Source organism: Ptychodera flava, chromosome 9 (genome assembly GCF_041260155.1).
Source record: "Ptychodera flava strain L36383 chromosome 9, AS_Pfla_20210202, whole genome shotgun sequence".
NCBI lineage: Eukaryota > Metazoa > Hemichordata > Enteropneusta > Ptychoderidae > Ptychodera > Ptychodera flava.
In genome coordinates this window covers 13,445,414-13,473,236 of record NC_091936.1, presented here as the reverse complement: position 1 = coordinate 13,473,236, position 27,823 = coordinate 13,445,414, and the positions used below count along the sequence as shown (strand labels likewise).

General features: G+C 38.8%; 1 protein-coding gene across 4 annotated transcripts; it reads left to right on the top strand.

Moving 5' to 3' along the window:
- The first annotated feature begins 104 nt into the window (after positions 1–104).
- Positions 105–27,779, top strand: LOC139140045 (pre-mRNA-processing factor 40 homolog B-like). 4 transcript variants are annotated; one of them, XM_070709038.1, is made up of 25 exons: positions 108–208; positions 4,257–4,358; positions 4,820–5,189; positions 5,825–5,889; positions 6,180–6,287; positions 8,839–8,949; positions 9,478–9,598; positions 10,056–10,083; positions 10,455–10,721; positions 11,399–11,492; positions 11,819–11,883; positions 12,725–12,797; positions 13,131–13,222; positions 13,955–14,214; positions 14,725–14,858; positions 15,133–15,247; positions 17,330–17,421; positions 18,068–18,202; positions 18,873–19,010; positions 19,597–19,692; positions 22,892–22,978; positions 23,655–23,760; positions 24,635–24,690; positions 26,532–26,612; positions 27,142–27,779. In XM_070709038.1, exons 1-25 carry the CDS (start codon positions 206–208, stop codon positions 27,232–27,234), a joined length of 2,892 nt encoding a protein of 963 aa, XP_070565139.1. In that variant the 5' UTR covers positions 108–205; the 3' UTR covers positions 27,235–27,779. The 4 variants fall into 4 exon arrangements, with proteins under 4 accessions (XP_070565141.1, XP_070565142.1, XP_070565139.1 ...); XM_070709039.1 differs by having other exon boundaries at positions 109–208; positions 18,086–18,202; XM_070709040.1 differs by lacking the exon at positions 24,635–24,690 and having other exon boundaries at positions 105–208; positions 27,142–27,313.
- Positions 27,780–27,823: the final 44 nt, after the last annotated feature.

Sequence of the window (27,823 nt, the reverse complement as noted above, 5' to 3'; positions counted from 1 at the left end):
TCGGCAAACATTTTGTAATAATGTTGTTGAGTTTTATGCTTCAATAAAAATTATTATAATATCACAAGAAATGAAATATTTTCAAATTTCTAAACTGTGTACATCATATCAATAGCCTGGAACTTCGTTTCCGTAGTTCCGAAACGACGGACTAGAAATAAATGAATGTACTTGATCTCGTTCCCACAAGTCCGTGCTGTTCAAAATGGTGAGTATGCGAGCGTGTCTTTCCTTCATTCTCGCACTTTTAGGACATATTTGTGACAGTGTAAATTCAATGAGGAAGCCGATGAGAGTTCCTTCTTGAACGATATCCTCCGTTCAATTTATAAAGTGTTTTAGCTCGTACACCGCAAAACACTTAGGCTTGTCCGGTCGGCACTCGACAGTCACTCGTTTCAGACGGCCGCCGCATGCTACCGTGTTGTGCTATTGACAATGCTTGCGTTCTTGAAACGTCTGGTGTTGAGGCTCTGTGAATCAAGTTGAAATTCTAGTAAGATGTTATTAACTTGATTGGCGGAAAGGAATCCCCAAGGCTTTAACGTGTACAGCATATAATTGAGAAATTATTCGAGCACCAACGTCATCTCCCATACTCCACTTCACATAATATTGTTTGCGAGGCCTTGTTGCGACCTGCTGCAGTACAGTAGCTCGAGGTTTTGCCTGGGTATTTGGGTCGGACGGCTGGTTTTGCCGTCCGACCCAAATACCCAGGCAAAACCTCGAGCTACTGTACTGCAGCAATGTTGCGACCTGTATACCACTTCCTTGGTTGTATTGCGTTTCAGACCCAATTCTGCAGCTCATCACAACCATAGGCGCCTGGGGGCACAATCAAGGGAGGGCTAGGGATGGCTGCAAATACTAGCCAGTTTAGCTGTGTGTGGCAGGGCTGTGTTGACAGTAGCTGCAAAATTGTAGCGCTACAGTGAGGAGGTCGGTGATTTGTGGTTTTTGCGACTTCGCTCACCGGTAGCGCTACAATACCGATGGCCATGTAGAGGTGAAAATAAGCGCACCCCATTGGACAAGGCGTGTTGATGTGAAATGCTACATATTTACTGCATTTGGTCGTACCATTTTATCACTTCTGAAGACTAAACAGTATACTGCACTAATCTTGTCGTTTATTTGGTTTGGAATTTGTTCAAACACGACGATCGCGTTCTGAAAACATTGAGCGTGGGGCGTCGGTGTTCGTGGGAGCTGCCATTACCGGAAGTTGGTAATGACGGCTCCTAGAAATGTTTGGAACGCGATCGTTGTGTTTGAACAAATTTTGAACCCCATAAATGACAAAGTTAGTGCAGTATAAGTCTTCAGTAGCGATAATCGGTACGACCAAATGCAGTAAATATGTAGCATTTCACATCAACGCGCCTGGTCCAGTGGGGTTCCCTTATTTTCACCTCTACAGGGCATTGTAGCACTACTGGTGAGCGAAGTCGCAAAAAACCAAAATTCACCGACGGCCTCACCGTAGCGCTACAATTTTGCAGGGCTGTGTTGACAGTTGTTACCGGTTGCACCTCCCACCATGTACCACAGGTTGCTGACTCCGTATCAGTATCGTGGAGGAAGGTCACAGGCGTTATGTGGACCGGGTAGTTGTAAAAGTGTAGTCTATGCTGTGAGTTTATGCTACGTTCCGACATTCTGTTACGTAGCCTTACCTAGTGGTAAGGCTACGTATCAGTACATCGGAACGTAGCGTAAACTCACAGCACAAACTACACTTATACAAACTACCTGGTCCATATAATGCCTGAGGAAGGTTTCGCTGCTGAAAACAGCCAATATTGAATCCAAACTTTCATTAATCTGTGTTTTCGAGCACACTTACCTCGTGTACAGTAGGAACACAATGTGCTAAGATCTTGCAAACTTATGCAAAGCCCACTTGCAAACTTACCCAAAACCATCAGCCACCCGCATCTGCTTCCATTGTAATTATTGGCTCATTCTTCAAAATAGTAGCAGATACAGATAGTTACAACCTATGGTTTCCTCGCATGACAGAAAAGTGGGCTTTGCACAAGCACTTTCTATGCCCAGACAAGGTAGGTGTGCTTGGAAATGAGATCAACACAAGTATTGGTTTCAAAATTGACTGTTTTCAGCAGGAAAACCCTTCCTCCACCAGTTTAGCCAAATGGCAGTCAGCATGGCTGTGATTTGAGATGCAGAAAGTAGAAACACACAGCCCTGCCACGCAAAGCTATAGCCAACTATGCTCCTCAACGTAGCCATGCCTTTTTCTATGCTCAGTGTTCTCCACAAGGGGTTTTTGACGGGCGGTGCGCCCGGCTTCTTTTTGTCGCCGCCCACCTTTAATCTCGGCCGCCCACCTCTGTCGCCTAAACTGTTTTCCACAGTCAGTTGTCTGAACAATATCTGAAAGCCTATTGAATAAAAATGACAGCAACTGACAACGTCGTGTTAAAGAGGGGCCGTTCACACATCTAGTGTCGGTTTGTTTTGCGACTGCATGCAATCGTCAATCTACCAGGCCGTTTAACAGGATTGGCCCCGATCCTGTTTCATATCCGCAATACTCTTTAGTAAATGTGGTTGAAGATATATCAGCGGCGATTTTGTCACTTTTATTTCAGCGAGCTTTTCAAGTGTGAAACGGCCGTAGTGCCGATGAACATTGGCTAAGACTTCAATTCAAAAAGCGTGAAATGTGTTAAGCTGCCGACCGTACAGACACCGTCCATTTCACACAACGGACATGGAGTACACGCAAAAGCTCGGTGTTGCATTTTTGCCAGCGGGCACTCATCTCAGTCAAAGCATCTAGGCAACTGCCATTGCCGCCAATGTCTCGTACTTGTAAGGATCCAAAGGTCAGGAAAAGTGATTTCGATCAGATGTGGCTGAAATCGTACGATTGGTTGAGACAAATATCAGATGCAAAAAAGTATGGTACTTCGCGTGTTCAGGTCGAGCCGTGTTAGCCATTTTGAGATCCGTGTACGTCCACATGACGTTGAAGCCATGTGTGTCACTTCCTGTCACGCATTCGTAACTTGCATGGATTCATTCGATTGACTCTGAGAAGCAGTTGCGTTTGATCAAGTTTCAAAATCCGTGACCGTTTTACAATATTAAGGCACAATGAAATGAAATAAAAAGAAACTGCACGAGCTAAAATCATCATTCGTGTGATCATCCGAATACAGCAGCTATGTACGTACGGTTCTGTACTTTATAGTTCAAAGGTCGCGTGTGATCAAGATCGATCAAGAGCGTCCAGCGCGCTCCACACAAACATGCATGGCAGCCTACGCCGCGCAGTTGTCGAAGTTTTGTACGTTTGCCGAACTAGGAGTCGATGAAATTTCAAATCTTTTTCTTGGAAATACCTGGTATCATTTTTTTCGGGCCTCTCTTTATTATGAATTGAGTTTTAAAGTCAACGTATGTTTCTCTGCAGGCATGCTCCGCTGACTCCGCATTGTAACTTAGTGCATTATTCAGTCCCGTATCAACTTGTCATGGACGTAAAAAAAAGACGTTCATGGCTTTACCAATCCGGCTACAGACAAACATATAGTAACAGAGGATCACATGAAAACGTGCCACCATTTGCCACCGATTATTTCGAACACTGATTACTTCTCATGTAGGCCTACTTTTGAATTTTCATGTTGGTATGCTATTGTGCAATATATTTACTAAATTGTGTATTGTTTGTATTAGTTCAATGTGTTTTTTTCACTTTTGATGTTTTGATTTATTTAAAGTAAATAAACAGGATTTAAATGTAAAAATAAATTGTGTAGCTTGCCATTAATCACTGCTGAATGGAGAAAAATATTGAGAATGTCAGAAGTATATCTCATCACTGGAATGCCTTGTGAATAGCCCTGGTGATTTGTAAATTGTATGTAAATATTATGCAAATTAATATGCTAATTAGCCGTCTGCCTTTAATTTTCATTTGTGGAGAACACTGTACGCAATATGCATGTCAGGTCTGTTTTGAATGTAAATACAATTTCCCCAGTGTACAGGCCCAACTTAATCTTTGAAAATAACACTCTCAGGCCAAAACATGGTGGTAAAAGGATTATAGTTGTTCAGCCCTACTGCACTGTGGCACTGAAGTAAAGTAACTTTTTTCTCAGACTCCTGCCTTTCAACAGTGTTGAAGAGCAATTTTAGAACTGGATACTGTAGCGACTGACATGACTCGGGCTGCTTTTTACCACTACTGACAGTCTTGTTTATCGTTGTAATTGCAGGCATCCAATACGGGCAGTGGTTCTGACTCCAACACAAACCAGACAGGTGGAGGTGCATTCACAGGGCCTCCACCTATGATGATTCCACCTCCATTTCCTGGAGTAAGTCTATTATATTTTAAACTTTTTATAGATTTATTTTGTAGATCTATACACAGTCATGTACATAATAGCTGGTAGCAAGCTGAACTCAACATGTTACAATATAACCACACTAACTTGTCTCTTGAGATCGTCAAAGTGGTACTGAACCAAAACTTACATGTTTCCTCCCCTTAGCATGTGTATCATAGAAGTTGGCAGGAGAATAGTTAAACACAGGTTATTAGTAATGTGGTCACATTGTTTGTGTTACCACCTTTTTATTTTTGTTGTTTGTCCATTACAAAAAGTTACTTTATTTCCAAACATTACCTGTAGACATTGTTTACAAATTTGGAAGAGTAGGCTTAAGGCAAACAGTTAGTGGTAAAAGTTACAAATATATCATTCTCTGTAGCTATGTTATTGTTCAGAAGTGAAGAGAAAAGAGATTTGAATAAATTTTTAAATTGTATTTGTAGTTGCAGCCACCACCAGGACTACCACCACCTGGGTTCATGCCAATGCCAGGACAACCACCACCAATGGGACAAGGACCACCAACCCTACCACCCCCTAATTTGAGTCAACCACCACCTGGCATGCCTCTTCCGCCACCTGGCATGCCATTGCCACCACCTAACTTTACCCAGCCACCACCTGGAATAGGATTGCCAAGAGGAATGCCCCCAATGGGCCATGCAATGGGTGCTGGTACTCTGTCATCAGCCCAGGCCCCAGCCCCACCCCGGGCTTCTACAGCCCGAAATTCTGCCCAGGGTAGTTCAAATTCAAGTTCAACATCCCAGCCTGGTTTGGTTGCTGCAGCCCAGCCACAGATACAAACTTCAGGTAAAATATCATGGTAGTATATTTCGTACAAACATTTCTTCCAATAAATTTGTATTCTAATTAGAACCCATATTTGTCAATATTTTGTTTCTTTCCAGAGTTTGTGCGTATCTTCTCTCCTTTTTGTTTTGTAAATTATTAGAATGCCATATCTTTCAAAGCAAGTGATCAATAGTTGGCTGCAGTCAGACACAAACACCAGTATGAAAATGTCCATGATTTAATTTGACCCTTTTCCTGCCAGACAGTATCACTTCCCCATCTGCCAAGTCAGTAAAAAGTGGTATTGAGCAAAAAACCATATGTATTTTCACCCACTTGAATTGGTATGTTATAGCAGCTTTAATCTGTAAAAATTATGTGTACAGTATCTGTCCTCAGGGACCTTCAAATCTTCAAGTCTTTGTTAAAATGCTCCATATGAGACATGCTTTGCTTCACTACTTTTAATCAAGTTAACCTGATTGTGACATATGAACTTGGCAGGAACAGGGATATACACCGGTAGCTGTTGCAAATGTTACCATGGGTGTACAAAAAATAATAATATTATTATTACCAGAGTTTAATAACTTGTGGTTGTACAGGTTTATTGTATCACTATAGTAACATTTTTGCAATTTTTTTTCTTGTAGCACCCCCGACAACGAAACCAGTATCTAAAGTACCAGGATTTGTACCAGCAACAGATACAGCACAGGTGAAGTTGTAGAATACTTGAATACAACTTCACATGTTTGACACTGGCAGTTGTTAATTCAGACAAAGTTTGTCTGCTTTATGGATGTGTCTATTTCTGATACATTTTGATGGAGTTTTTCACATGTAATCATTTCTATGGTTCCTGCTATAGAATTTATGGTGACAAAGTGGCGTTTCTAACATTCTTGTATGCGTTATGTCTGGAAGTTTTGCGAAAGATACATAGCTAATATTATATTTGTAGCAATTGAATTATAAAACAAAAGATGTTATTTCTATCACCATCAGCCAGCGCAAGTTGCATCACTGAAACAGCCATCAGGCTCTGGATCAGCCAATAACTCCCCGTCCAGAACACCCACATCATCTCAACCTGGTAAACCAGCAGAGAAAAAGGTAAGCCGATGGTTACTTCTAGCATTGACTGCAGCTGATGAAAATGTATGCGGTTTGTCATAATTACAGGATGTACCAAAAAATGAAAAAACTGAAATGTTGTCTTTTTAGTATGTTTCATATATTTGTAAATATTGCCAAATTATTGGCTGTTCATTATACCTTATGTCATAAACATATGTAGTTTTCTTTTTCTGTTCATGTTTTCACGAGTATTTCCGGAATGTTTAACATCCCAATCAAAGTTTTTGATTTGGAATAGAATATTGCATAGAGTTTTCAAATTTATAATATTTATAATTCATTTATTCATCATTCATTTGTTTATTTCCACTGATAAGTTTAGAATGTCAATTTATTAGTCCCGCGGACGAAGTCCGCGGGGACTTATAGATTGGGTCCCGTCTGTGCGTCCGTCCGTCCGTCCGTCCGTCCGTCATCAACAGTTTCTCAGACACTGCTGAACCAATTTCGTTCAAACTTGGCACAAAGGCATAGCACTATGACCTACAGATGCACGTCGATTTATTTTGTGATACGATCGAATTTGGCCGCGAGGCGGCCATTTGTTGCGATTTTCATGTCTTCGGACCACAACTCAGACATCCTTGAGCAGAGTATGTTCAAACTTGGCACAAAGGCATAACACTATGGATGTCAAATAATTTTGTGATATAATCCAATATGGGCGCGAGGCGGCCATTTTGTTGCGATTTTTCGTGTCTTTTGGACCATAACTCAGACATCCTTGAACAGATTCTGTTCAAACTTGGCACAAAGGCATAACACTATGGATGTCAAATAATTTTGCGATATAATCCAATATGGGGCGCGAGGCGGCCATTTTGTTGCGATTTTTCGTGTCTTTGGACCATAACTCAGACATCCTTGAACAGATTCTGTTCAAACTTGGCACAAAGGCATAACACTATGGCCTACATGTGCATGTCAAATAAGTTTGCGATACATCCAATATGGCCGCGAGGCGGCCATTTTGTTTGCGATTTTTCGTGTCTTTGAACCATAACTCAAACATCCTCAAACTGATTCTGTTCAAACTTGGCACAAAGGCATAACACTATGACCTACACATGCATGTCAAATTATATTGCGATACGATCCAATATGGGCGTGAGGCGGCCATTTTGTTGCGATTTTTCATGTCTATGGACCATAACTCAGACATTCTTGAACCAATTCTGTTCAAATTTGGCACAAAAGCAAAATAGTATGCCCTTCATATGAACACCAATTTATTTTGTGAAATGATCCAATATGGCTGACAGGTGGCCATTTCGTTTGCGATTTTTCATGTCTTTGAACCGTAACTCAAACATCCTTGAACCGATTTTGTTCAAACTTGGCACAAAGGCAAAGCACGTACTATGGCATGCATATGCATGTATCAATTAACCTTGCGATAGGATCCAATATGGCTGCAGAACTGCCATTTTGTTGGAATTTTGCATGTCTTTGAAGCATAATTCAAAGGTCATTACACCCATTTTGTCCAAACTTGGCACAAAGATCAAGCACTATGGCATACATGTCAATTTACTTCATGACATGTTCCAATATGGCTGCCAGATTGTAAATTTTTTTCCAATATCTCTGCCCGATGGTCATTTTTGGATTTTTTCATGTCTTTGAGGCTTAATCATATGCAAATATTCCTTAACCAATGTTGTTGAGACCTGTTACAAAGATAAAGTACCATGGCATACATATGCATGTCTACTAATTTTGTGCTATGATCCATATGGTCAAGAGACAGCCATTTGATTTCAATTTTGGTGTGATTTTTTTATGTCTTTGAAACATAAACATAGGTCACTGTCCCTCGATGGACTGATTTTGTTCAAACGTGATACGAAGATAAAATACTATGGCTGCATTCTTGTGCACATTAAATTGTTTCATTATATGATCCGAAATGGCTGATGGCTGATTACAACAACATACCCAATCCCATAGCATTTCGAAAATTCCACCAAAACATGTGTATAGTATGTGCCGTCATGACACTAGAGGCAGTGAGGGCATCGTTATGTGTGATGTAATCAAAAGTTCCTTCAGTGGTCATTACCGGCAGAGATGAGTCATTTATTGAACGTTCCTCAGATAACTTCATTATGCAAGTCACAGGCCTGATGCACCCGTTGCATCAATGTCATTCCACAGCGACCTAGACCACAGCTACCTAGACACCAAAGATTATAACAAAATGGACAAGCGGGGACTGTGTCATCAACGATGACTTGTAAATTATAATAGCAAGAGAACTGACAATTTTGGTGCCAGAAAAATAGGTACATGTATAAGCAAACCAAGTCTAGCCCCTCCTCATCAATGCTACATTTCATATTTAAGTATTATAGCACACTGACCAACAATTTAGGCCAAGAAGCTATTACAAAAGACTATTCATATTATCATAGAAATATTGCAAAGTACATAAGTAAGTTCATATAATTTGTCACACAAACTTCCACAAAACTTCAGAAGGCAACTGTACATTGACTGATATGACTATCAATTGTCTTACCTTTAGAAAAGTCTGTGGACAGAACACAAGGCTCCTGATGGCAGGACCTACTTCTATAACAACACAACAAAGCAGTCAACATGGGAAAAACCTGATGAATTGAAAACACATGCAGAGGTAAGTTTGTAATGTCTGATGTGTTCCATCAGTATGCTTCATTCACTCAACTTCCTAGAATAGTCCTTGTAATGTCAGACCCAAAAATGCTTTTAGGTGATCCTTTGATTCACTCATAGCTCCCTATACCATCTCCTCTTGAAACTAATATTCCACACCCCATTCTCTTCAGTGGTGGTCCAGGCTAACCATATAACAGAAAACGCCTGTACTAAATATTTCCAATGTTTGTGTGGCAATAATTTGTAAATCTCTCCTCTTTTATTTTGTACCTGTTAACAGCGCATTAAAGCAGTCATTTATAGACAAGCTGAACATTTTGAAGACCTCACTAAAACAATAAGTTATAAAAGGGAAATAAAAAATAAAAAATGATATGCACAAAGGAAAGCAAGAAAAATTCTACAATTGTGTCTCTAAAGACAAAATGAATGGAGTGATTGTCCAGAAGTGCATGTTAGTGTTAATCGTATGCTGACCAAAAATACACTAAATGCATATGTTTGTTGTACATGCATTGAATTCCAGCTGTTGCTGTCCCAGTGTCCATGGAAGGAATACAAATCAGACGCTGGAAAAATCTACTTCCACAATGTACAGACAAAAGAATCCAAATGGACCATTCCAAAGGAACTTGAAGAACTCCGAGGTACTGTGAAGTCATGAAACCTCTACCTTGATAGATTTAACCCTCTCACTGCCATGTCAGTGTGTCAAGGTCCAATTTTGCAGTGAATATAATAGGGTTGTTCCAGACTAGTGGTTAGGAAAGGGTTGACATAGTTGATGTTGCAAAGTTTGATCAATGCCAGTGTTTGCAATAAGTTCACCCTAAGATAGCATCAAATGCTTAGCCTTGTTGTCATCACATGTGAAGGATAGGATGAAAAGTTGAACGTATAACAGTGTCAAGATTATGTAATTCAGTCATAATACATCTTCACTTTTCATAGGAAAACAAGGCGCATGAAGTGTAATGTTATGTGGTCTGCAAAAAGGTGATTTCATTGTAATTTATTGCTTATCATGAAATGTTACAGAAAAGTGTATTTTTCCATCAGGACAAAATATATTAATTATTGTACATGTAATATTGTCTGTTTCAGCAAAAATTGAAGCTGAGGGCTTGGATAAGTAAGTTATCGTATTTTTTATATTCTTGTAAACCTTTTGGGCTAGAAGATAGGCCAACTTAGACTAAAAGAATATTTGAATAGTCAGCGTGTGCAAGTGGATCAGAAGATTTTCTGTAATCTTGATGATGAAAAGCATTGACTTGTACGATGTATTCCACATGATTCACTAGCATCAGTCTCCCAGCCCCATGAACAGGAATTTTACAATACATATGGCTACATGAGACACTCATCTTTGAATCTAATGGAGAGACTTGTGAAAAATATATATATATATAACAACTTGTGCCCATAAGTGCTCATAATTATGAAGTCCTGTTTGTATTCTCTTTAAGTCATGTATGTGTGTCTGACTTCATTTGATTGTAGAAAACCAGCCCCTGAAAACGAGGAGAAAGATAAACCAGAGGAAGCTGTTGAAGCTGAAGAAGAGACTGAGGAGCCAGCTACAGAAGCTCCTACTCCCACCACCACTTCAACTCCTACTGCTACCACCACTGCCCAACCCACGGCTGCTGCAGTGCCTGAGAAGGAAGTTGAAGCCCAGGGTACACCCATCACAACGCCCTCTCTGGCGGAAAGTGAGGCCGCTGATAGTACTGGCACGCGTACACCGAATGTGGACCAGGAAGAGAGGTTAGTGGTACAGAGGATTGCATTTCTTGAGATTCTGGAAGTGAAGTCTCTGTTAGTCAGATGGAGTGGTTTTGTATCATGTCTGTGAAATACTGCTGTCTTCTGAGGGGAGTATAAACAGTGGAATCATCTGTATTGACAAAATAGCATGATAGATACTCATACAATAGGTACATGTAAAGTATGCACAAGACTGTTGGTCAATATCAAAATTTGTGAATTTGGACACTTTCTCAGTAGTGAAGTTGCTATTGAAGCATTGAAGTACCCAGTAACCTTGACTGAAAAAACCCTTGTAGTGTGATAGAATTGAAAAGGTTGTCATTTGAAGGTAGTACGCGCCTCAAAAGTGAAAGACTTAAAATTTGCTCAAATTTTTCCTAAATTAAACTTTCTACCATTCTCTTACCAAATGAAGAGTAAAAATCATGGGCAAAAGTTTGGTACTGGAGGAACAAATTATCTAATATTTACCAATATTTCCAATTCAAAATGGCCGGCATTCCTGTGTTGACTGTATAGGGAAAAATAAAATGTTCGATTTTTGAGAAAAATGAAGAATTGAGAGTGTTCATATTTGTCCCCCAGGCGCTTTCTAGCTTAATGAGAGGGCAGTTGCTGTTTCTGATTCTCAAATGACATTGACATTGACATACAAATTACCTGTTGCATTGCAGTGGAGGTGAAGAGCCCGTCCCTGAGAAGAAGGAATACGTCTTCAAGACAAAGGAAGAAGCAAAGAAAGCCTTCAAGCAACTGCTGCAAGACAAGGTATGAGCTGAAGTTGCGATAAGGCTACTGCAAAGTTTTGTTTTTGGTGAAAATGACATTGTACACTTTAGTGTAATAGAAGAGGGATATCATTGTGTGTTGTTTTATGGGTAAGACTAAGAGTTTTCAAATTGATGTGTTTCATACAGTATGTTCTATCCTAAACCACCATTAGTTACTATATTATCATAGTGGGCAAATCACATGTATGCAATTGTGTTTGAGAAGGTAATGTGACAAGTCAAGATGCCTCATACAGCGCATTTTGGTAGTTCTACAATTTCCTACAAACACTGATGACGTTTTCATACTGTCTGCCTATCCAGGATGTTCCATCAACTGCTTCATGGGAACAAGCCATGAAAATGATCGTCAGTGACCCAAGATACAGGTAAGCAATGTGTCATTTGTCACTCCTCTATAGCTCTTTAAAACTTCAAACTCTGAACAAACATTGCACCTTCTGTTCATACTGAATATGCCTTCCTGAATTTTGAATACAATTCAAGTACCATTGGGTCCTCACAAAATAACTAACAAGACTGACTTTCATCATCACAGTGAAGCAATCATCAAATCACCTTGCATTCATCATGTTCACACTGCAATTTATAATGAATCACGTGAGCATTTTCAGTCCATATCTGGTTTTCCAAGATGAATTTCCGGAGAAAGTCTCATTTGATCCCATGACGTCACAAATAATATGAGAATTTAAGTTCAAAATAGCAACCACTAACTTGTGCGATTTGATTCTTCAAAAATATAAACGATAGCATGTTATGCAAGTTCATCTGAAATTGAGCATTCTATAGGTAAATGTGTCTAGTAATTGTGAACTGTTGCTCTTTGGGAGAGAAAGGCTAAAGTTTGATTGCTTTGAAATAAGTTTGCAATATTTGCATTGATATGCAACAAGAAATACTTGTTGATCACATCTGCTATGAATTTATGATCAAGGATAAATCTTCAGAGAAGGGTCATTAGATGTAGCCAAAAGCGAAGTAATATTAAGATGAATCCCCACCCAGAAATGTGGTCTTGATTTGAAAAATAAGATTATGTACTCCCCTAGAATGTAGACCAACACACAATGTACATGTTTTCATTTTGTAATAAACAGAGTCACACTAAGTCATAAACACTAAAATTATCATTTATCAGCCACTGAAATAAATCTGATCAAAAACAGACTTTTTCAACTTTGTTGTAATTTATCTTCTTGATTTCAGAGCTCTTAGCAAACTGAATGAGAAGAAACTATTATTCAACAATTACAAGACACAGAGAGCCAAGGAAGAGAAGGTGAATTATGTCTTTTTAGCCTTTGATATTCTTTCACGGGTGTTTTCCCTTTTAAATAGCAAAGCAATTCATCGCAAAAGTGGAAAAGATTGAAATGTTTTACAATATTACTGTTTTAAACACTGTCGGCCAGCTTCGTTTTACTCAAACATAACAGATGTACACAACACATTTTCTCTAAGCTTTTTCCTACTTTATCAATGTTAGCACACATATATATGAACAGAGCAATTTAGAAAATTATAATGCAGAGAAAAAAGTGCTTTTGAAGACTGATCGTGTGACCACATAACATTATTCACTCTTTTCCTTGGATATTCTACCCCCTTACAGGAAGAGGAGAGAAGAAAAGCGAAAAAAGCTAAGGAAAAGCTACAGTCATTCCTAGAGTCCCATCCCAAGATGAGTTCAATGACAAGATACAGGTAATTTGAAACTTTTACCTCTGTCACCAGCTCAGATGAAAATTTCTGCATGATGTCATAGGTTGTCATGGGTTCAGAGGTCAGAAACAGGTTAATCAGAGTAGTCAAGACAACAATTGTGCTTTCAACTCTGAACTGTGGTAACACTCTGTGATTTCAAAATATGATTTAGAGTGTTGACAGTTTGAGAATCAAAAGCATAAACTGTATTCAGAGTATTGGCTGACATTGTGGATGGATTTTGTGTCCTTCAAAATCATGTATGGATGACCTCATTGGAGAGATATGAAAATTGTTGTAATTTGAAATGAATATTTGAATGAGATAAGAAAGTAGAGACAGTAAAAAATTACACCCAATGTGGATGCAGTGTTCTCCCCAGGATATTTTTACAGGAGGGTGAAGACGTGGTGCAAAGCACCACAAGCGACCGGATGACATCACAAACTTGCGAGATATGCAAGATCGATGAGAATTACGTTTGCAGCCTGCAGGATCGACGCTCACGCTTTCATTAAATCACTGTCAACTTTTTCCCGTACATTTTATTGTTTTATTTTTCAAAAAAATAAATTTTTTTCATTTCTGGCAAGAGGGCGCTCGGAATTTACAAGAGGGGGCCACGCCCCTGTTACCTTATTCAGGGAGAACACTGTGGATGTCACAGTTAGACTAATCTTTTGTTCAGTTTTGGCATTGGTACTTATTTCCCTCTTTGGTTCATATCTCCAGGAAAGCAAGTATCATGTTTGAAAACGAAGACGTATGGAATGTTGTGCCAGACAGGGAAAGGAAAGACCTTTATGAGGACGTCGTCTTCTACCTCTCTAAGAAAGAGAAAGAAGAAGCCAGGAAATTCCGGAAGAGGAACACGGAAGTGCTGACCAATATCTTGAATAACTTACCCAATGTGACGTACAGAACCACTTGGTCAGAGTGCCAGCATTTCCTGATGGACAATCCAGCTTTCACTGAAGATGAAGATTTGCAAAGTAAGTAAACTTTTTACCCCTATCATCACAATGGTTTGGTGTAAATTCTGTTGTTTTGAATTAAAAGGTTCACCCAGATGTATCTAGATAGGGGTGAAAGGGAAGGGACTGTGTGTGTACCTCTGCTGCCAGCAATGTCTCATTTCACACCGTATTTTAGAGAATTAGCCTTTTCTTTTACTGTTCTTGAACACTTGTCTATATCCAAGATATCATAAACGTATTAAAATTTAAAATGATATGAGGAGAATGTTCAAGTTGATATTTATATTTCATAATATGATTCGCATGATTCAAGCAAACAAGCCACAAGCCATCACCCTCCTTTCGGCTCAATTTCATCCTGTCTCACCATAATGTGCAAACTATAAATGGGAAAATCCACAGACAAATTATGATTTTTCCAAAAAACACATTCACATTCCAAGTGTATCAAGCTGTGAAATTGCCACAGAGTGACACATACCAGAGAAAAGGAGTAAAAGACGATGTTTTTTGTGTTCTTTCCAGATATGGACAAAGAAGACGCCTTAGTGTGTTTTGAAGAGCACATCAGGTCACTGGAAAGAGTTGAGGAAGAAGAAAAGGAACGGGAGAGAAACAGAATAAAGAGACTTCAAAGGAAAAACAGAGAAGCATTTTGTGTACGTAGGAATTCTACTATGGTAGCTTTTGTATTAGGAAGTAGATAAGTTCACACTTTGCTCAAAGAACCTTAGATTTCAATCTTTGTTTAAAAATAACTGAATAACAAAAAAAGAGTTCTTAAAAAGTCTGATCATATATATCCAAACTGAAGGGATATGAACATTCACAAACAAAAGTTTAATGTGTGTCATCTTGTCGAATGAAGCTTTCTCTTGTTGCAGCTTAACTTTATCCTTCTAAAAATGTGCTGTGCCCATTATTTTTCTTCAGGCATTTTTAGATGAAATGCATGAAAACGGAAAACTACATTCCATGTCCCTGTGGATGGATCTGTACCCAGCGATAAGTTCTGACCAAAGATTTCACAGGATGTTGGGACAAGCAGGTGAGACTTAGTAATGCACTGTGTAATTTGGCAGCAACACAACACTAAAATCTTTATTGATATCAGGAAGACTCGATGAATATCACATTGATATATTGGCTAAGTTATCTAAAGTCTGCAGGGAGATATTGAGTGCCAAGTGAAAAGCACATCACATGCTAGATGTTTGATTTACAGGATTATCGTAGATCCATGGTAGGAGTGAAAATGTCATTTGTCAAGTGAGAATTCCAAAAATGTTCCATAGTGAGAGTTTTAAGAATGTTCCATAAATTATCTATCAACCAGTTTTAAAGGTCTGGTGAAATGCCCATGTTGCAAAATCACAGAAATACAGTTGATGGTCTATAAAACAGTTACATTCATTTCTTTTTTCATTTAGCGCGCGTGATTATGAAATGTGGCAAAAGAAAAATGCAATGTGGGCGTGTCCCCCGAGCCTCTCCAGTCGACTTTTTTCGGCTTTCCGAAGTTTGCCCGACGCCGTATCTCATAACGGGAAGTAAAGTATTTCACACCTCCATAAGCTCCCCACGGGGGGTAACTTCTAGGGTTTCCGCTTACATGATCAGGACAGTGTCCTCCTTCACTTTGGGAAGACGTTGTTCTTTTGGTGGCTGTGACAGCGGCAAGAACATGAACGGCTCAACTGTAAACTTTTTCAAGTTCCCGTCAAGTGTGGAGTGTTTTGAACCATAATGTGCTTATCTCGGCTGGTTCGTACGATCGGCCACGGTCCCTCGGCTGAGCCTGCCTCGCTACTCGCTACACAGAAGGTTGGGACCGCAATGCAAGTCAACTGCATGACCACCAACACTGAACGTTGTGACTGCCATTAAAATGCACTAGTCTACAACACGGAACGTCGTGACCGCAATGCAAATCGACAGTAAAAACGTAAATGGGACCGTGATTAAAATGCACTACAACTACAACACGGAAGTTGGAACCACGATGCAAATCAGCTGCATGAACAGCAACACTGAACGTTGAGACTACCATTAAAAACGAACAACAACACGGAACGTAGAGATCATGATACAAATCATGGAGGTAGAGTCCTCCATGATACAAATCGACAGCAACACGGAACGCGTCGTTGGGATGGCAATTACTGAGGCTAAATTGAAGAACAACGGGGAATACCGGACCACGAGGAACGCGATGCAACTCGACCACAACATGGAATGTTTAAGACCGTGATTAAAATGCACAACACAGAACATCTAGACCGCAATCAGTGTAAATCAACTATAACACCGAACCCTGTTGCCTCGATTAAAATACCTATGTCTGCTATGTATAGCAAAAGTTTCAATTCTCGCAAGCGATCGTTCCTATGCCCGCTGTACACTAGACAAAATGACGTCAAATTTATCACAAGGGCTCGATTGCGTGTGTCTAAGTTTCAATTCTCGCGAGAGCCCTTTATGCATGTTGTACACTAGACTAAATGACGTCAAATCTCTCACGAGACTTGGCTCGATTGCAAATACGTACGACGGAAAGAACGCAATAATAACGAAGTAGACACAGTTTTTGCGAATTGCCGAGAGAGAAGCGCAGATTAAACAAAAGACTAAAAAACCCTCGTGTTTTCTTTATTTTACCACATTTTTTAAACAAAAATCAGTTTCGCCGATGTGGCGAATGAGGATCGATTTTTTTTCGCCACTTCGGATTTCGATTCGCATTAGCGAACGTGGCGAATGGGCAGCGCGAAGCCTGTTTTGTTAGCGGATACCGGGCAGAGATAAGGCGGCGTTGGACCGCTATTCGATGTAAATGAACACAGCTGTGACGTCACAGACGGCCAACCTTGACTCCCGCTGAGGGCGTGACCTGAGTGTCGCAAAATGACCCCATGAAGCCGCGCATAGAAATATCAAAAAAATTAACACTTGCGCGTACTTTTAGGTTGCAATTCTGTTGCGAGTGTAATAGTATTGACCCCCTGGAAGATATTCAGTCACACGAACGGGACCATTTCACCAGACCTTTAAGAATGTTCCATAAATTAGATTTATCAATCCAGCTACTCACGACTATTCTTCCATTGCTTTTTACTATCTCTTCAATCAGGGTCTACACCTTTAGATCTATTCAAGTTCTATGTGGAAGAGCTGAAAGCCAGGTTTCATGATGAAAAGAAGATCATAAAGGATATTCTCAGAGTAAGTCTAAACTTAATCAGCTAGTATTGTCATTATGGAAACAAACCAAGCAAACCTTAATTCATAGCCAAACCTTAAATGTTAGACAGCATATCAAGTAAAGTTGTGTAAATGGGCTGCAAAATCCTTCACATATATTTTGTAGTCCTGCTATGAAACTCACACATACTAAGTTTTAGACACTGGAAAGATTGTGTGCAATTTTTTCAAATCAAGCCTGAGTTACTTTAAGGAATTTTGCAATAATATTAATCTCTATAAAATGGACCTGAAATATTCGATATTCTATTCAAACATTACATGTGTTTCATTTTCATGTACAATATTATTTAATCCCTAACTCGAGTTGCATCTATAATGATCCAAAAGTCAATTATCTGGAATGGATTATGTGACAGAGAAAAAGTTGTTTCTTAATTTGGCTGCAGTCAGTAGGTGTCACTGATAATAAACATATTGGAGAGATTTCATGTCATTTAACACAACACATCAAAATTCAAAACATTTGAAGGACCTACAGTAGTTCAGAGGTAGGATAGTTATCATAATTTATAACATTTTGAACATGCAACTCCAAAATTTCATACACTAGTTCACTCAGCCCCATTGATGAGCTTGTTTTTTTTGGTCATTGTGTAACACACAGTACCATGTACACTTTCAGGACAAGAATTTCAATGTTGAAGTCAGCACCACGTTTGAGGAGTTTGCCACTGTCATAAGTACAGACAAGAGAGCTGCCACACTGGATGCGGGTAACATCAAATTAACATTCAACAGTGTAAGTGTACATGTTACATTGTCAACATAGCAGCATGTTCTCCATTGCTAAGATACAACTGCATTGGTTTTGTTAGTTATGCAGTGTACAGCCAAGGGCTGAGCTCAGCCAATCAATGTAGTCGTAAGATGTCTCTATTATATTTGGTGCGTAATGTATTCGCTGTGTGATATGGCAATAATAAAGGGTTCCTTGATGCTATGTAATTTGCTGTTTTTATGAGTATTGATGCAGAGCCAAATCTGAGAAATTGCCAGATATTTTCGAATTTAAAGCCTGAAAATGTATTTTGTTAAGTGGTCACACTGAAACTGATATTGTAGTAAAGTGTACAAATCACTAGCATGAGCATTGCACGCAACATTATACAACAACTCGTACTTCTCTTTCTACAATACAAATTACTATCCATTGCGCTCGCTTTCATCATTAGTTGAGAATTGGTGCAGTTTTCTGAACACAGTCTTGACAAAACACAGAAAAAGTCTAACAGAAAGGTAACAGGTATGAAGTTAACTCATAGCACTGGGACATGAGATTATGATGGTACGCTTTACTCTGATGGCATCAAAACAAAATAAATAGTAACATCTGTCTGTGGCTTTAGCACAAGCCATTCATTCTGATATCTTTTGTGTGATCAACTGTACATTTATCATGTCTCTTGTAGCTGATTGAAAAAGCTGAAGCAAGGGACAGAGAGAGACAAAAAGAAGAACTTCGAAAGCAGAGACGGAAAGAGAGTGCATTCAAGTCCATGTTAAAACAAGCAGCGCCTCCACTCGATGTCCATTCACACTGGGATGATGTAAGTCTGTTTTCATTTACTGTATTTCTTGTAACAGTTGAAATATTCTGCTATTCACTCAAAGTTTAAAAAAGAACTAAATGAGTACATTGAACAAAAATTCTGATATTTTCAAGAAATTTGCAGGTACAATTCCTCAGTATGGCAAGCTGTGCTTTTCAAAATCAATGTTTGATTGTGTTTGTCACTTTGGCCTGCTATTTTAGTCTCTATGTATATTGTACATACTGAGCAATTCAACTCAGCTTTGTCCCAAGAGTGATGCACTATGTTTTTGTTGTTTGTTTTAGTGTGCGCAGTCTCATGTCTTCTCGGACAAGTTCTCAGATATCTTAAAACACTGTAACGTTTGCATAATATTGAAACAGTATAAAGATAAACATTTGCATATGTAATTCCAGAGACAGAAAGGAGACAAAGCCAGGCAAATATATGCATTTATCTTTAGACCAATGACTACCCTTGTAACATATAGGACCACTGTGCTAGTAAGTCAGTGACCTAGGACCAGAGCTGTAAACTCAACTACAGTATAACTTGTAAGACTACATCATTCTGACTTTGCCACGTGTTGTTTCATTATCAGGTGAGAGATAGATTTGTGAATGATCCATCCTTTGATGCCATCACTGTGGAGTCAGAAAGAATACGGCTTTTCAAAGAATACATATCAGCATTGGAGGTAGGTGATCACACTTTTGTGCATTGTATATTCCAATCTAGCCAAATAGGCCATGGCTCTCCCGTAAAAACAATGTGTGTCCAGCCTACATCCTGACCCAGACAAGGTTGTCGACATGGATTTCTAAACGGCAAATATGCGCTAATAGTTTGTTTTTAGTTGGCTGGGAATTATTAGTGAACCAGATCCCCATCCTGTGTGTCACAACAGCTGAATTTACTCCCAACTGAAGTTAGGTACACAGCAGTCTACAACAGTACAATTTCTGAAATGAATCTGGCAGTTTGCACAGACAATGGAAGATGTATTGAAATTAAGGGATGCATGTTATCTCTGTTATCAGTGAGATGATCCTGATGTCAGTCCAATGTCAGAGCTTTGAAGACCTGTTTCTTCCATTAGTGCTATTCATGATCACGGGTTTGTTACTGCATATGGCTGCATGTGCATGACATGTGACACTGCCGCTTGAAATGCAGACAAATTATGTCAGTGTTGCATGCATGGCTGTTGTTCCAGCTTGTAATCTGAGCTGTCAATATATCCTTTTGTGTTCGTTGTAACATTAGCAGTCACCGATTAAGACGTATTTTTAGCAGTCTTGAATGGGTAATTTGAAAAATTGTAATCTAAAGTTGTGGAAAAATATTAATTATTGCATATTAATGAGAGAACAATTACACCATTTGCAAACAGTCCAGTTGAAAAGAAACCCTGAAAATTTGTGAAATAAAGCATATAAAGAATGTCTCTATGCAAGATATTTGATCAAAGTTACTGATCTGATATTCTGTGTTTTTAACATGTCCTACACAAATCAGTCAACCTCTGGGTTCTTATTATTACTGAAGTTCTGGGTTTCAGACGGTATCAGGGCTCGAAAAATTTTTTTAAAATTCACTTGCCATGGGGCAAGTGAATTTTCAATTTCACTTGTCCGGAAGAAAAATTCACTTGCCCTGAATTTCAGATGATTTAAGGAGTAAATGTGTATGGTTTTATCCTGTCATTGTAAAGAAACAGTAGCTGTAACTCTACTGACAAATTTGTGTCCTTATTCTGTGTATCAAAAGTAATATCTTATGTAACGTATACATGCACAGTGTTTCAGCCAGCTTTTGCTATCATGGGGACATGTACAGTGACCCATAGTAGGTCTTAATGGGGACAAATTAAATTTTTGGGGGACATGTAATGTATTTCAATAAAACAACACCGGTACATTGTCATTGTGTGTCATCATGACCTGGTACCTTGTGTTAAATAAGCAAGTCAGGTAGGTGCACTTAGGGTAAGTATATAATAGGCCATCCATGTTGTGTCAAATTGTGCCCATGTGATACTTTCAGTATCATTTAGTTTACTGCTACCACATGGTATGTGCATAAACTGTAAGGTTCCCCTAAGTCACCAAAATGATTAGCCAAGTCATTAGCCAAATCAAAATCTTGTAGCCACTTTGAGCAACTTTTAGACAGTTTATGATCTCAAGTGCAGCAACAGCTTTTCTCGGCATTCAGGTGTTCCTAATTTTACAAATCAAGATGTTTTGTATGTTGTTCATGATAGTTTTTATATTAAAGAAATATTTGTTTAGTTTTTATTACATTAATTATCTGTGTTTTTTATGACATTGAAGGGATTGAAATACTTTTTCATTTCTAGTGGTAAACTTTTGCCACAAGAAATAATTAGGTGGCAATTCTAAAAATCAGGTAGCAATGTGAAGTGTATATTACCACAGATATTGATACAGAATACTTCTGCAGCATTGAGTCATGTTCACAGTATGACAACTTATCATACATATACACTACAAGCTCCTTATGTGGTTTTGTTAGCCACACACATATAAATTTTCCATGCAGAAGAAAGCATTCGGTAGCATAGTGATAGTGTAGATACAAGTATTGTGGTGTTGTGTCATAGTTGTGATCAAGCAGGCTCAATAGCATCTTCAGCATAAGTATTTTTCTTGAGACAAAAAGGGTCAGGTCAAAATCCTTTAAAACAAGACAATGATATTGTTCAATTCCTTTCCCAATGTTTTAAAGAGTAATAATAGTGATAATGATAAGTTAATGATAATGATAACATTGTAGCCCAGGAACATTTTCATTTGATATTTTGATATCATCAAGAAAGTCTGGTGATGTTCACTATTACATCATTAAACTGGAGGAATCTGCAGAAATATTAATGTGATGATTTGAAATGGATATGCTTACTGCAACTACTGTTGACAATTTCCCTTTGCCATAAATTTAATTTAAAACTGACAGTCAAGCTAAATGCCATTAAATTGGAAAGCACCAACAAATTACCTTTTATCATAAGATTGTACCTATTAGACCTCCTAGGTGGTTTCTTTTGAACTATAATTGTGTACTTAAGTGGTCTTCATTCATGGCATCACATTAGATGACCCAGATTTGACCTTTCAGAAAACCTCAAGTTTTTCTCCTTTTCCCTTGTATCCTGACTCTGTTTGTGAAAGTTTCCTTTGAAATAATGGTTTTTACTATCAAACTGAGTAATTGCAGGCCAAATTTTGATTCAAGTAAAGTAGGTAAAACTTGGACTGAGGACGACCGGTACGCGGGACTCACAGAGGCAAAGCCAAGCCTCAGTGCAGTATTCATGGTCGTCCATGATGTGAGGGACTGAGAGGGACCTGATTGCAGTATCGAACACCAACAATGTTTGCTTCACGTACCAGGGAATTTGTAACTTTGTAGAAAGGAGAGTAAAGTGTTTCAATACATTGTAACTTTGTAGGAAGGAGGGTAAATTGTTTCAACACCTTACAACATTTTATTGTAAGCTGTAGTTTTCTGTTGAGGAGGCATCGTGACATGATTTCATGAGAAGAAAAAAACATAAGAGCTGCAAAGACGTCAATATTTTGCCATTTTGTAACCAAGCAGAACAGAGCTATTTTATCAGCCGGCCATATCGAAAGCGGTACACTCAAAGAACTAGAGAGTGGCAGCGCGTACGTACAGTGGCCTCATTGAAATTCACTTGTCCGTCGGCTGGGAGAATGTTGTTTTCACTTGCCCGGACTCAAAATTCACTTGTCTCGGGCGTCGGGCGGCGAGAATTTTCGAGCCCTGCGGTATTAGAGATTTTAGAGAAGTTCAAAAATACCAATTCACTGAAGATTTAGGTAGTTTACATACAATGTCTTTCATTGCAGGAAACCTGTGCTCACCATCATTCAAAACAAACCTCCAAGAAGAAGAAATCCAAGAAACACAGAAGTAAGAGATCAAGATCCAGAACGGTAAAGTCACACATTCCTATTGATAGATATTGGCATCAGTAATTATCAAATCAGTGTAGTCTTTGGTGATTAGGAACTGAAGTCTGGCAGTTCTGTGGGTTTAGTTGCCCAGTCCTGGATACACTCACTGTACATTTGTGTACACCAGTCTTTTGGAATGGCATGTTTTCTAGGTCAAGGACAGATATCCCTGGTTCCTCTCCCTAACCTTGAGCCTGTCTCTAACCCTATCCCAAACTGGTATCTGGAATATGTCTATATGAGCAATGTCCATCCAGGGGTGACTGTCCTGCAACATGGTCACTGGTCTTAGCAAAAGATTGGATGGTCCTGGACTTCCAACCATTGGATTTGCTCAGTAAACCCCCCTCCATGTACAGATCCCAACATTTAAAGTATGTTACTAGGAATGTAAAACAGCATATCTAACATGGCCATGGGAAAATGAGCTAGTTTTTCCTGCACTAATGCAGTGCTTTAACCAATATTTGTGAGTTTTTCACCATCATTTATCTCACAAGACCCTAATACCTCAGTAAAATATCTTCACTTGTATAGCCATATCAAGTATAATTTATAAGGCCAAAGCTTCAAGTCATCTCATTGATTTGCAGTGCCTGTCCTACACTCAAGGAGTTCATCAAATCACTTTTTGTTGCTTACTTTGTTTCTACAGCCATCAGAGTCTGAAGAGGAAAGAAGTCACAAAAAATCAAAGAAAAAGAAACGTTCTCGTTCACGAACCCCATCAGATGTAGCTTCATTCTCCGATGACGAATCAGGTACACTTTATTACATGACTTCTAAATTTTGTTTAATTTTACTCGGCTTGGTGATAGTATATTTTGATTGTACACCTGCAATGTGTGCAGAATTGACCGTTGTTTTAGCTCTGATGTGAGCACGTTGTATTCATCAGTTCAGGGTTTAAGATTCATGATACAGTCTTTGTCCCCATTTTACTGGGTAAGTATGTACTCAGGGACATAGCACCAAAAGGAGCACCTGCCCATAGGCATGCTTCAAGCAGTGGTTGCCGCTCTGGGAAACATCTGCACCAATACAACTTGTCTTTAGCGTAACAAAAACAAATGAATATTTCATTTCATATCATGGTAGGATGCTTTCACGGTAGAAACACTTAGGACAGTAAATTTTTTTTAAACATTATAGAATGCACCAAGCTAAAAATATATTTTGCATCATTCTTTGAATTTTGATACATGCAAGTTTTCTGTATCTTGTACATGGAATTATGGCGCTCTCTAACTTTGTTTGCAAAAAAATGTGGTAAATCACCATGTTTTGACAAGTTGGTGCAGCGGTGACTGCCCTCATAGAGCGCCACCACTGGTTGGAGTGTGGTCCATAGGCTGTGTCATCAGTTTGTGTCAGTCATGTGACTGTCATGTGATTCCTTGTATCAGTCACTGTGCTCGATGTCTGTACACTGTTCAAATTAATCACAGACGGATAGATAATGTTGCTGTTGAGAAGGAAATCCATCACGGAAATAGCCATCACCATGTTTATAGGAGATGAAATCAAAAATTCAGAAATTGCTTCTCAATTTAATCTTAATAAGGAACCACATGGATTTACAATATCATCTATGTTACATGTAATAGAAATTGTAATTATATTTGACTCTATTAGATTATAAAAAATCAAAGAAACACAAGAAGAAGTCTAAAAAGAAAAGACACAAAACAGTAAGTGATTTCATGTAGATTGAAAGGTTCTGGAATTGCCTTTCACTGTTGCAACGTTGTTATACAACGATTGCAAAGTGACTACTCTGCTGAACATTGTACAACTATTGTAAAGGTGACAGGTCTTGTATGTATGTATGTATGCATGCATGACAGTGTTCTCCCTAGGATCAAGGGCAAGCATGTCGGAAATTTGCATAAAATTTACATAATTAATATGCATACATTAACATATATTTAAATACATACACACATAAAAACAGTCATTGCAAATTGTAGTCATTTAATATGCCTTTTATTTCACTTACACACTGCTGCATGAACATACATATCAGGGGCACCATGAACTGAAATAATTCATACAACAGTCCAACTTCAGTTGTAAAAATTCAACTCGTACTCTCCTTGCATGGAGAAACATTTGCGATGAAACATTGTGTCACTTGTTTACGAAATTATACAGAGCAACGAAGCCACACAATCAGGGCTGTGTACCCCAGCGAGTTTTTGAGCACATATAACACGTTACGGTCACGGTCCCAATGAATAGAGGAACTGTTACGGTTTACCATAACAGAAAATTCAGACGTATTTACACGGATGATCGTCACCAAAATCATGAAACACCTGTCGTTTTAATAACTTGCCTCCTTAGCGAACCTGAAACGAGACCTGAACTTGAAAACAGCGCGAAACGCTCAAAGCCCACACATCGACCGCCATCTTGGAAATCGCCCGACCTGTTTACGTCACATGGCACAGTAGACATGATCATTTCGCGACCAAAAAGTTAATCCAAACTGATGTTTTTTAAAAACTTTGTGCGAAATAAAAAAAAAAGATGACAAGAATGCAAAAGAACGATTGCGGAATTAGCCAAAAAAAACCTTGTAAAATGACAGTGACCCCAACATCGCGAAACTAGGTCAAGTCAGCGTAGCGTAATATGACGTACACGTAACGTTGCAGCCCACGAACTCTACCGTTTGCTTGCTCTGATACTTTCACCGTTTGTCTCAACAACAAGAACAGAAAAATAATTAAAATACAAATTTACATTCGCAATGCTGCCATGGAGATTTCATGTAGACTAACCGTCATCAGGTATAGACGCCTTATAAACCTTTTTTGAGGGTCGCTATTTTGACCGATAGCTTTGACCACCAGCATTTTCACGGCGTCGACGTCACTGTAAATTCTCCCACGATAAACGGCCATTAACACGGCGCTCAACCAACATGATCAAAGTCACGGCCATACCGATGTGCTGCTCGTCAGGTGTTTTTCAACACCTATGTACGTGTCAATTGATTAATGTAAACCCGTCAATCGACATGAAAAAGTCTATTCAGGACTAAAAACGATGTTGATAAGGCTAGTTTTGGCAGATGTCCCATGCCAATGAATACACTGAGCTGTCAAGTGGGGCTGTCAATCAAGGGTGTCGGGAAAAATCTGAAGCGTCACGGCATTGTAGCAAGCGTCACGGCAATCAAGGCAAGCGTCACGGAGACGTGATGCTTGAAGGGCCTAGGGAGAACACTGCATGAAATGATGTTTTGTGATCAGAAACAGTGTTTCTAGCACACAAATATTCCTTTATTCTATATATCAAGTTAGGATACTGGGGAAATTAACTCAGGACGGCATGATATCTGTATGTGTTGCCTATTCAATTTTCATAAGTTGAAGTGAATATGTGTGTTGTATTGACCAAATAGAAAGCTCACCAATCAGAAACTTTTACACATTTAATGTGTCTCTCATATTGTGAAAGGATTACATGGTACACCCTATTCCCTATACTATTACTAAATGACATTATTTGTATTTCCATGTAGCCGTCAAGTGGATCAGAATCAGATCGCCGAGACGAACCCCCGAAAAGGAGAAGTTATACTGAAGTACATAGGAGAGAGAAGGTAAGATATTTTAAAAGATGCAGAATTTGAAAACATTAAATGGCCCAAAGCTGTAACTTTTTTATTTTGAATGTCAGTTGGAAGTTCTTTTCCTACTCCCAAGCATGTTAATACGCCTACTATTCAGCGTGCCTTCACAATCTTGATAGGTATAGAATGCACTGTTATTGTTTACATTTGAATTCTAGGACCAGAGTTCTCTTGTCAACAGTAACAGTGTGGTTTACCCATGGGCAGTCTGAATACTGTATATCTCAACATGCTTTGGGGTGAACAACAAGAAAGTTTGATTGACATGAACAAGAAAAAAAGTGAAAAAGTCTCCAAAAGTTAGGGCTCATGGCCCTTTACGCATACAATGTACAAATCTTGTTGGTTGTCACACACACATATCCATTCTTTCCATTCATTCTTTAGTGCCTTTTATTCTCATATCTCTTACAAATACAAACCTTCATGTGTTTATTTATTTATTTATTCATCCATGTGTTTATGTTTTGTTCACATATTTATTAATCTATTTACTTAGACTGGCTGGGACACATCTGAGAGTGACCTGAGTGAGAGTGAACTGGAGAAAAGAAGACGTCAATTGCTCAAACAACTAGCTGATGACCAGTAAATATATGCAGTGAACTTTCACATTCAAGTTTTATTTTGCAAGAGATTACATTCTAAGAATGGAAGGCAGATGACAGAGTAACTATTTTAGATGTTTGAAATGAGACAGATACCTGTTTTTACCCCAAGGACTTGACACAGAACTCTATAATTTGGCAATCATGGCACTTTTATCAACTGACAAATGTATCGTTGTTTTGAAGTCTTGCATTTCTTTGTCGTCCTGGTAACTGTGAAAGAAGTCACTTGTTTGTAACAAGACAGTAACTGTTGTGCTGATGTTTCTTGAGGGTATTGTACATAATATTACTTCTTCCCAAATACCTGTCCTAGACTTAAGTATTGTAGATGAAACATTGTGTTTTGCTGAGGAAGAGCTGCCTGACGTCGTAAGAGAAGATACTGTCGTAGAATTCTACTAAGAAATAATTTTCTGTTGCTTTAGAAACAGATGTACAAGTTGTATCTTCAGTGGTTTGATTTAGTAAATGTATTTTTTGGTTCACTCAATAACTTTTAATAAATTTTTAAAAAAGAAACAAAGTATCTCAATGGTTTGTGTGAGAAAGAAATGTGTTATGTATACTGTG

Bases quoted from the DNA above. Each gene is read 5' to 3' on its own strand.
- LOC139140045 (XM_070709038.1), top strand. The intron at 14,215-14,724 runs GTAAGTAAACTT...TGTTCTTTCCAG, and splicing joins TGAAGATGAAGATTTGCAAA to ATATGGACAAAGAAGACGCC. The intron at 17,422-18,067 runs GTAAGTCTAAAC...TGTAACACACAG, and splicing joins TCATAAAGGATATTCTCAGA to TACCATGTACACTTTCAGGA.